General features: G+C 60.0%; 1 protein-coding gene across 2 annotated transcripts; it reads left to right on the top strand.

Moving 5' to 3' along the window:
• The first annotated feature begins 1,624 nt into the window (after positions 1-1,624).
• Positions 1,625-9,274, top strand: MYL9 (myosin light chain 9). Of its 2 annotated transcripts, none has more exons than XM_054573422.1 (4): positions 1,625-1,728; positions 5,119-5,328; positions 7,536-7,697; positions 8,532-9,274. In XM_054573422.1, exons 2-4 carry the CDS (start codon positions 5,145-5,147, stop codon positions 8,702-8,704), a joined length of 519 nt encoding a protein of 172 aa, XP_054429397.1. In that variant the 5' UTR covers positions 1,625-1,728; positions 5,119-5,144; the 3' UTR covers positions 8,705-9,274. The 2 variants fall into 2 exon arrangements, with proteins under 2 accessions (XP_054429397.1, XP_054429398.1); XM_054573423.1 differs by lacking the exon at positions 1,625-1,728 and adding an exon at positions 2,122-2,179.
• Positions 9,275-10,984: the final 1,710 nt, after the last annotated feature.

The following is a 10,984-nucleotide window of genomic DNA, read 5'->3' as shown; positions in this document are numbered from 1 at the left end:
ACTGGAGAATCTGGATGAAGGTATATGGCAGCTCTTTGCAATTTTTATAATTTCATCGTAAGTTTGAAACAGTGTTTCAAACTATTTGGACAGAAAGCAATCTGTCCAAAGCAGAACTGCTGCCCCTCCCACAGCCGGCCTGCCTTAGGCGCGGCAGCGCCGCTTCCCTGCTGCTCAGCGCAAAGCGCCCCGCCCCCCTCCTCCCGCCGCCCCGGACTCTCTCACGCTGCCTCGCACATCCTGTTGGACTCAACCTCCGCTGCTCCCACACGGGCCTTAACACATCTCTGGCGGAGGCCCCCCTGCTGCGGCCCAACGCGGGCCGCCTCAGTCCATTTTCAACGCGGCACGCAGAGGGGTTCAGCGGAACCAGAGGCCACATCGTGCCCCCTTCTATTCAGAACTCTGGTGTCTCACAGTGGCCTCCAAGGAGCCACGGGCGAGGTCCCTGCTGTGTCTCACCGTCCCCTGCCAACTCTCTCCCCGGCTCCCTCCCCGCAGTCACGCCGCCCGCCCCCACCGCCCCCACCGACCGTGAGCTGGGCAAGCGTCCCCTACAGGGCTTCCGACCTGGCCCTGGCGCGGCCCTCCCTCAGGTCTGCCCGGTGTCACTTCCCGGAAGGCACCCCACACGCACGCCGTTACTCTCTCCCTTCACCCTGCTTTATTCTCCTCCAAGGCACTTATTTCTACCCTCCAAGCCACGTAGCTACTTGTCCTTTGTTGTTGTTGTTTTCTCCACAAGAACAAATACTTCCTGAGTACGTAGACTGTTGGTTCCCCGGTCCCCCAGCACAGAGCCTGGCGGGTGGTAGGTGTCTGTTAATATTTACAGAACAAGGAGTTGGGCGTTGGAAAGTTCCCTTGGGAACGTCTGCGTTGGACCAAAGCGGCCGGGAGAGAGAGTGGGCTGGGGTCCGGACAGGGCCTAACAGATCAAAATGATGGACGGACCGGTGCCTGACGGAGCTGCCACCCTGAGGATGCACCCTAGGCCCCCTGCCCCTGCCCCCGCCCCTCTGGCTGGCTCCTCTACGGGGCTTTTCCTGACTACTCTTGCACGGAATCCTCCCCACCACCCTCTCACTTTACAGGCGGTGGGCTGCCACCAGGGCGGGCCTCCCTGACCCCTACGTGCGCCCCGCCCCCGCAGGGGCCCGACTGGCAGTCTTTTCCCTGAGGATAGCACGTCGTCTCTGACGCATTCTCCTCTCGGACTGGAAAAAAGCCATACTTGGTCTGGTGGAAAGAAGGTCTCCGCCAGGAACGGCGCGGGGCAGTGGGGCTTTGCGGGGAAAGCTGGGAGTAGGATCTGGGAACCGGAGGCCCCTGGATGTTCTGCCTGCCTCGCTGGAGAGCAGGGGAACCTCCAGATAAATCCCCCTTGGCAGGCTGTACTGACTCCCCCAACTCAACCCCATCACCTCCCCCGTCTGCAGTGAAGGGGAGGGGCCCTCGTCGCAGGAACGGAGGGGGTAGTCTGTGGGGACCACCAGCAGCGACCGGGCCTCCCAGCCCGTGGGTGGAGGCCAAATAAGGCCGGGCTGGTGGCCCAAGCCCCGCCCCGCAGGGCGCACATTCTTTTGCCTTGTAAGGCCCTGCGCCGCGCCCCGCCCCCGCTTAGCCCGTCCCTAACCCGACGCCGCTCGCTTCGCACAGGGCTCTCTGCACCCAGCACCCGGCTCCGCACCACCTCCGCGCAAGGAAACAGCGCCTTCTCCTCACCAGGTGGGTGCCGCCCAGGTGGTCTACAGTAGGCGGTGTGACAGCCAAGGCTGGAACTTGGGGCAGACCCCTCAGACGGGATGTCGTGGTATTTCTGGCCAAGGACAGCCGCCTGTCGCAGGATTTGGGGCTGCGAGGGGCTGGGGTCGTCAGGGATTCCGGCGGGGGCAGGCGCGGGGGTAGCAGGGAGACAGTTCTGGGCTCTGGGAACCAGCGGCTCTTTGGCACGGGAAGACTGTCTGGGCCCTGTCCCTTTTCTATGGAATTAGAGTCACGAAGCTCAGAGCTCTGGGGTGCCCGGGAGGGTCAGTGTTCTGGTTGCAGGTGTTCCCTGTCCCAGCAGACCCATGTGTCTCAAACAGGAAACTGTGCCCTATCAGGCTTCTTGAGGCGCCTCCAGGGCATCCTTGCCCCCTACCCCATCTCCTGGAGCAAGAAGAGAGGGATAGTCGTGGTAGGTAACCGCACCCCGTAGGCACCAAAGCTGTGGCCACCACCCGGGTTTCCTGGCTCTGGGCCATCTGCCCCTTTGCGCCTTTTGGGTGGGGAAGGTCTGCCAAGGGCCCTGTGGGCCCGGCCCTGGGGGCCAGGCAAGAGACTCCAGCCCTGCTCACCCCCAGCGCCGATGGGGTGAGTTCATGGGCGAGGCATCTGGCACAGCCAGCCACAGGGACTGTGAGGTAATGGCGGGCACGGGCCTCATCTTTGATGTTATGGGGGGATTTCAGGCACCAGAAGAGGGAAGGTGGCACCTAGTTAAAACCAGGCCAAGTACCAACTCTATCTGACCCCTGGTGTCCAGGACACCCAGCAGGGGGAGGCGATGCTCCAGGCTGGGGGCCCAGCCTGTCCTGATCCCAGCCCCTCGGCCAAACCTGAAAACTGCGTCTGGTCACACGGAGCCTCTGCCGCCACAGGCCACCAGGAGCCTGCCTTCTGTGTTCAGGCCTGGAGGGCGCCAAGGGCCATGGGCGGCCTCTGACCCAAGCCTAGCCCCGGGGGTCCTGGCTTCCGACTGGACTCTGCCACTCTCAAAGGCACTGTAAGGCCCTTCTTAGGCCTCAGTTCTTTTAACTGCACAGTGAGGGGCACCCTACCTTCCCCACCCTACTTCCCACGACTGCTGGGGTGGACACGCTGTAAAGTTCCCTGCTCCCAGCCATGGCACCGCCCCTCGATAGAAGAGGGTGCGGATGGGCAGTCGTGAAGGCAGAGGGGCCCCCCGACTGTCAGAGCAGTGGGTGAGCTCCGGGCCACTCCTGCCTTAACGCTGCAGCCATGAGAGGCGATGCCCGGCAGAGCCTCTGCATGCTCTCCTTCGGTGGGCACGTGAGTTGGGGCTCCCGGAGAACACCGGGCCCAGGGAAGGACAGGGCTCCTAAAAGCACTAAACCACGGAGAGAATGGCGCTCCCGGCCAACGGCACCATCCCACTCAGGTCATGGGTGAGAAGGGCTTTTGCCTACCTGCCCTTGACCATGTGAGGGTCAGGTGTGGCAGCCGAGCGGGACGCGGCGCAGCAGCCTGCGTCTCACGGCGGCAGGGGCCCTGGGGGAGGACTAGGGCTGGCCAGGGTGCAGCCCAGAATGTAAGATCTCACAGGGCAAACCCCGAGAATTCCTTGAACAGGAGCATGGGAGAGAGGCTTGGAGACAGCTCAAGGGGCACCCACAGCCGCACGATTTGGGGTTAAAAACAACAAGGCAGAGAAGGCTTCCGGGAGGCCCTGGGCCAAGGGACTCAACACAGAGGAAAGGGGGCAGCAGCCTGGGGCCTTGGCCAGACCCAAAACTGCCCCAGCCGGGGGTACACAGCTCTAGGTCTCCAGGGGCAGTGCCCACAAGCATACCAAGGGCTCAGGGAGAGTCCATGCCAGGCCTGTCTCCCCATCTGTGCAGTGGGGGCAGCAGACCAGCAGTCATTTGATAAACAAGCATCTAGTGGCCCCACTGTGGGCTTTGGTGTACATCTGGATCTATGCCAGCTTGGTCGATTGTGAAGGAGACTTTTTTTTTTTTTAAATCCTCGCCCAGGGATACGTTTAGAGAGGAAGGCAGAGAAGGAAACATGTCAGTTGCCTCCTAAACACACCTAAACCAGGGACTGAACCTGCAACCTTTTGGGGTATGGGACGATGCTCCAACCTACTGAGCCTCCCGGCCAGGGCCAGAAAGACCTTTAAGTGCTGACTGTCAAAACAAAGGTGGGGGAACTACTCCCCAGGGGTGTCTCAAGAACTGGGTTGGATGCCCTGGCTGGTGTGGCTCAGTGGACTGAGTGCCAGCCTGCGAACCGAAAGGTTACCTGTTCAATTCCCAGTCAGGACACATGCCAGGGCTGTGGGTCGGGTCCCCAGTTGGGGACGTGAGAGAGGCAACTGACTGATATTTCTCTCCCTTGTTTTCTCTTTCCATTCTCCTCTCTCTAAAAGTAAATAAATAAAGTCATTAAAAAAAAAAAAAAAGAACTAGGCTGGAGAAGGAAGCACTTCCCAGGGGAGGGACCAAGAGGGCAAGTCTGGGAGTGTCTAGTGTGCAGCTAAAGGTCCAGCTTGGCAGGAGGGACACAGTGAGGAGTCCTTTGGTCACTCAGAGCAAAGGCCCTTAAATGCCAGGCTGAGGGGCCTAGACTCGCGCCAGGCAGTGGCAGGAACCTTGAGGGTTTCAAGGTCGGGGAGTGACAGGGAGAGGTCTCTGTCTGCGTGAATGGGAGAGACTGGCTGGAGGCTAGAAGGCCAGGTCTGAACAAGGGTGACAACCAGCTGGGGCTCTCAGCCGGGGGGGCTTTGCACCCCTATACGCACCGAGGAGTGAGAACAAGGAGCAGGGCCCAAATCAGGCCTGTCACCCACCTAGGGGCTGGTCAGGTGCGGGCAGCTGTGAGGAGGGGAAGTGCCCAGGGCACTGGTCTCCCTGAACCTCCAGAAGCACAGAGGGATTTGAGGGCGGGGGGGCGGGGGGCGGGGGGGGTGGGGAGGTATGGCAGGGAGCCCCACCATGTCACTTGGAGAGAGGTGGGCAGTGTGTAATGCTATTAAGGATTGAAGGAGATAAGCCCGGAAATGGCTGGCTTTGAACCCCATCCTAAGTGTTTTACCCAAACAGTCACAGTAAAAATAGCTTCCTCTGTGCCTGGCACCGTCCCAGGGCCTCCTCGGGCACCAAGTCAGTCACTCACTGCTGCCAGGCTCTCCTCATGCCCCTATTCTCAGGCGGGGAAGCTCCCTCAGAGAGGCAGGGGAAGCTGTTCAAGGGCCTTGCGTGTCTGCTTTGGGGTGAGCTGAGTGGCAGGAGCCCCAAGCCTGTGGGAAGCGTTGAATGCCAGCCAATCTGGGGTGGGCAGAGTTCCCTGCCCTGGGGTCACCGGCTCTCCCTCCACATGCACTTTCTTCAGGGAAGCCCCACCCACCTGAAGCCAAGATGTCCAGTAAGCGGGCCAAGGCCAAGACCACCAAGAAGCGGCCACAGCGGGCCACATCCAATGTCTTTGCGATGTTTGACCAGTCCCAGATCCAGGAGTTTAAGGAGGCCTTCAACATGATCGACCAGAACCGAGACGGCTTCATCGACAAGGAGGACTTGCATGACATGCTGGCCTCCCTGGGTGAGCAGGGACGGGGGTGGGCGGGGTCCAAGTGGGCCTGGGAAGGGCCGCAACTGGAGCAGGCTGGGGCTGCTCATCACTTAGGGAGCACTTCCTGTGCAGTGGCATGGGGTACCCGCCCTGGTGAGGAGGTGCCATGACCTTCTCCATTTAACAGATAGGGAAACTGAGGCACAGAGCAGTTTGGTGCTGGATACAAACCCAGACAGGCTCGCTCCAGGGCAGGACTGCCTCAGGCAGATGCGTGGGTTGGGCTGCCCGGTACCATCTCATTTAAAGAAAGGGGTCAGTGACTAAAAGAAAGCCTGAACTGCACAGACTTCCCATTGTACTGATGGGGAAACAGGCCTGGGGGGAGGCCAGAGGCCCTCCCCTCCTTTAGAGGTCTCCTGTGCCAGGCTCAGAACCTCTCCGACTTCAGTGACTTCCCCAAAATCAGAATCCTTTAGCTGAAGGGGCTCAGGAACCTAGTACAATTCACCATCGCTTGGATGGGGAAACTGAGGCCCAGAGGCCAGGCCTCCAGACACCACCTGCTCCACCCACAGCCCTCCTTATGGGCTGGCCAGACAGCAGCCCTGAGCCCCAGCTCCTGGTACCCCCTTTATGCAGGTGGGAACGCCTGGGCCAGACGCTGGCTGGGGAAGAGGCAGAGCCTCTGGCAGCAGGCGAGGCAGCCTATGGTGGTCAAGCCTTGAAGCTCTGGAGCCACACAGGCCTGTGTCATTCCCGGGCACTGCTGGTCACAGCTGGGTGGGTGGCCCTGCTCGGGCCCAGGTCCCTCATGTGCGCTCCTAGAGGGTCTGGTAGGAGGGCTGACATCAGATGGTAGGAGTTGTGGGTGCCAAAACTCTCCCGGCTTCCAGCTGGACTCACTTGAAGGCTCCCTCCCCAAGGAGGCCACCCTGCAAAGAGGACTGAGGCCTGATGAGGGCAGGGACTATGGGTCCTCGTGTCACAGCTCCTCCTGGGCCTCAGTCATCCCTGAAGACACAGCAGGGTGAGTGGGGCTCAGAGGAGACAGGGACACGGAGACTCCTTCCCATTTATGAGGCAGCTCCGTGCGCCCAGGGCCCTGGCTGCCTGCGCGAGAGATCCCACTGCTGTTCGCCGCTCACGTCAGTGGGCCCGCTGAGCAGTCACAGCCTTCTGCTTGGGAGCGTCGCCCTTAGGTTAAGAAAACAAGAGCAAGAGCAACAAATAATAAGATAATAAGAAGCTCTGCAGGTTTTAAATTTTAAATCTTTGCGATCTTAAATCTCAAAGCAATCCTATTGGGTAGATGTGCTTTCCACTTTACAAATGAGGAAACAGCAGCTCAGAGAGGTTAAGTAATTCAAGGTCACACAGCTACTAAGTGACAGAGCTGGGATTTGAACCCAGCAGTTGATTTGAGTCCATAGGGCTCCACAAATCATGTGCATTTTACAACAACTGCCTTCATCATCTTCATAAATCACCTAAGAGGAAGGGGAAACTGAGGCACAGGGCCTGTATGACACCAAACCTCGGTGTTTTGTTTTGTTTTTTAATTTTTTTTAATTCTCAACTGAGAACATTTTTTCATTGTTTTTTGGGGGGGGAGGGGGGAGAGAGAGAAACATCGATTGGTTGCATTTCATACATGCCCCACACCTATGAAACCCACAGGGATTGAACCCACAACCTAGCTATGTGCCCTGACGGGGAATCAAACCCAGAACCTTTCAGTGCTCAGAACGGGACTCCAACCAACTGAGCCATGCCAACCAGGACCAAGCCTCACTGTTTTAACCACTTTAGAAACTGCCTGGAATCTGGAGTCTGGCTGCCTGGGTTTGAATGCCAGCTCCACTCCTTCTTCACTGTGCGTCCAAAGTCACCTCACCTCTGTGCCTCAGGTTCCACACCTGTGAAGTGGCTGTAAGAACACCAACCTCACAGGGCGGTGAGAGTTAATAAGTTAATGCAGCAAGGCAGGTGAAGCACCAGCGACAAGGGGGCGGCTCTCACAGGTTCAAGAGCACCTCTGATCTTGGATATCCAGCCCCCAGGAGGGAAGCAGCAAGAGCCAGGAGGACGCCAGGGAGCAGGCAGTAGGACAGTGGCCACCCAGCAAGACCCTGTCTCTTGTGTGCTGCACTCTCCCACGGGGCCATGAAGGGAGGGCCGGGGAGGGGGGAGGGAACAGGCGATGACAACAGGCATGAATGCCCTGCCCGCCACAGGGAAGAACCCCACGGATGAGTACCTGGAGGGCATGATGAGCGAGGCCCCCGGCCCCATCAACTTCACCATGTTCCTGACCATGTTTGGGGAGAAGCTGAACGGCACGGACCCTGAGGACGTGATCCGCAACGCCTTTGCCTGCTTTGATGAGGAGGCCTCAGGTGGGCAGCCTCCTAGAGGCCTGGGCAGGGTTGGGCTGCGCTCCTTGCCTAGGGCCCTCCCATGCGGGGCAGCTGGGCTTGGGCCTCGGGGTCCCTGCCCCCACAGGCCCGAACCGAAATCCCCCTCTGCTGGCCAGATCTGAGAAACGCGCGCTGCCTTCTCCCCAGATGCTAAACCCAGACAGTCCACACCCACCCAGGCCTCCCACTTCCCAGCACACTCTATCTCTGCTTTGGACCTTTCCAGAAAACAAACCCTTTTCACCAACAGAAACCAGCCCCACCCTCAAATCTTCCAAAGGACTTCCTGTCCCACAGCTAGTTCTTCCCAGGGTCAGGCCAGAGTGAGGCTGGCGGCGACAGTTCCAGTAAGGCCTTGGGGACCAGAGGCCTAAGTGTGCTCAGAGCATTTTCCTGGCTACCTTCACAGTCCCCTACCGGGTCGCCATTGTTTTCATCCCCATTTTCCAGTTCAGACAGGCACAGAAAGGGTAAGGAACTTCCCTAAAGTCACACGGCTAGGAAGAAGGGGGATCAGCATTCAAATGCAGGTAGTAGAACTCTGGGCCTCATGCTCTTAAGGTGGGACGTGCCCAGCCCCCCACACCTGGCCCCAGATTTTCCACAGAAACACCTCGCAGACAGTCCCACTGCCGAACTCTTCCTTCTGGGCCCCCGGCAAGCACAACCCGCCCAGAGGATAGGCCTGTGTCATTTTGGGACCCCATGCCCTGTGACAAGTTCTGCAAGGACTGGCTGGGGGACGAGGTAGGAGATATTGGCTGTGTCCCAGCCTGAGCCCCGGTGTCTCATGGCCCTTGGCCCCGCCACCAGGTTTTATCCACGAGGACCACCTTCGGGAGCTGCTCACCACCATGGGCGACCGCTTCACAGACGAGGAAGTAGATGAGATGTACCGCGAGGCACCCATTGACAAGAAGGGCAACTTCAACTACGTGGAGTTCACCCGCATCCTCAAACATGGTGCCAAGGACAAAGACGACTAGGCTCCCCGGCCCCCAGGCCCAGGCCCCTGTCCCAGTCCCCTGCTCCCCCCACACGCAGTCTGCACCTGCCCCGTGCCCATGGGACTCCCCCAGGGGAGCCTCCCTCTGAGGGGTTAGGGGCCTGGCTCCCAGGGGAGGAAACAGGCCAGGAGAGCAGTGCCAGGCACGGGTCACACAGCCAGCGTGAGGCCGGTGTGCCCACTGTGACCCTCCAAGAAGGATCGTCCAGGGATCTGGGCCAGAGGGCTGGGCCTGGGGGTTGCAGGGACACCCCACAGGAGAGCCTGGGCCTCAGCTGTTGCCTGCCTGGAACGGGCTGTCCCCACAGGACGGGCCCTGTGTCCTGCCCTGGGACACCACTTCATGTGCACCCCATGCAGGGCATGAAAGCCCTTTCCCAGCCACTGCCACAAACACACAAACCTCACCACCATTCCTTCTCAGAGGACAGGACGACAGACCCCCCTCCACCCTGCCCCCACCCCACCCCACCGGGAGTGTGCTCCAGAAGGTGCTGGGGGGGCGTGTCGCTTGTCCCAGGGGAGGCGGAGTTTCTAATAGAAGGCTGAGCACTGCTTCCGGTCTGTGTGTGGGTCTGTGTGTGTGGTGCGCGCGGTAAGGGCACCCCAAGCCCTGAACACACTCCCACCTTCTCCCATCCCCAGTGGCTGCACAGTCCTCCCTCCACCCCCCCGCCCCCCACTCCCAAGGTTCAGCTGAGACCAGACCTGCAGTGGGGCGTGGACAGAGGTGCTGAGGGAAACGCCCGCTGGGAGGGAGAGAGGTGTGGGGGGTTCTGGGCCTCTCTGGGGACAGGGGTCAAGGTCATACAGCCCTTCAGGACCGGAGCCTGGGTCACCAGGGTCACCTCAGTGCCCCTGGAAGAACAGGGAGGCTGTGGAGACTGAGGAGGGAGCCTCCCTGTAGCTCAGGGAGAGATGCGGGAATGGACAGGTGGGACAGACGGTCAGGTCAGCCCCAGGCAGCTGCCAGGGGTGCTCTCTACTGCACCCTCCTGGGCCGGAGAGCCATTTCAGCCATGTGGTCAGCAATGCAGGCGGCTACAGCTGCTCACTCACCACATGTAAGCAGGCTCTGCAGGGCTGGGGTCCCTGTTACTCTGAACGATGGGGACAATTACCGCAGTGCCTGGGATCAGGAGGAGCGGAAATACTGGCTGAATGAACAGAGTCAAGAAGGGCAGGGCCTGCCCGAGGTCATCTAGTGTGTGAGGAGCACAGAGAGGGCTGAACCCTGCACTGGGCTCAGGCCAGGACTGGACACCTGCCACCTGATCCCGGCAAAGGTCAGGGAGCAGGGGAGGGCCTGGCTGAGTCCTGCTGCCCTCCCTGAAGGCCACCCAGAGCCGGGCAGCCACGGCACACAGCCAAGGCCCCAGTCCGGCACCACGGGAGTGCTGAGCCCTGAGGCGACCCCACACTGGCCTGGGAGGCCCTCACCTCCCACAGCCTCTGCACCAGGCCCTGGTCAGAGCCCCACAGGACCCCTCCTGTTGCGTCCAAATTGAGCCCCTCGAGTCCCTGAGCTCAACTCCACAGAGAACCAGCTCCAAGAGAGTTCCCACTGTGCCCCATGGATGGCCCTCGGCTCAGTCCCAATCACAGCCCTGACCATGGCCCCACACTGCGGCCCCCGAGAGACCCTCGGCTCAACCCCGCCTGGCCCCCACTCCCTGCAGCTGGCACTGAGGAAGCCCCACGCGCCGGCCATGCACGCCCGACACCAGGGTCACAGGTCCTTCGCAGAGCCACTGTGGCCCCAAAGGCTTTCCTAGAAGAACGCAGGGACATGTGGCTAGGGACACTGGTGGAGGGACAGACAGACTTATCACTGGAATGGACAGTCCAGAAACAGATTCACACGCCTGTGAAACTTGTTACATGACAAAAATGACAGAGGAGTGGGGGGGACTCACTAAATGGAGCTGACACCCACTGAAGGGGTTACAGTGAAAAACTCCCAACACCGCACACTGGCAAGGGCAGAAAGGGGGGCACCCAGAATTCTCACACGCTACAGGAGAGATGTAAACAGGTACCGCCACTTTGGACAACTGGCTGAAGCTGAACAGACGTCTATCCTAGGACCCAGCAATTCCTCCCTTGGTATGTACATCCATACCCAACAGAAAGGCGGATGCATGCTCACCAAAAGGCAGGCGCAAGAACGCTCACAGTGGCACCCCTATGATGGCCCCGTACTGGAAACCACCTCACCTGCCCACCAACGGAATGGACAAGAGGTGACAATGAACCACAG

The sequence above is a fragment of the Pteronotus mesoamericanus genome, unplaced genomic scaffold, assembly GCF_021234165.1.
Source record: "Pteronotus mesoamericanus isolate MK-2021 breed Mesoamerican mustached bat unplaced genomic scaffold, CSHL_Meso_final contig_25, whole genome shotgun sequence".
Lineage (NCBI taxonomy): Eukaryota > Metazoa > Chordata > Mammalia > Chiroptera > Mormoopidae > Pteronotus > Pteronotus mesoamericanus.
The sequence above is the reverse complement of the archived record's forward strand: the minus strand, read 5'-3'. Positions and strand labels throughout refer to the sequence as shown.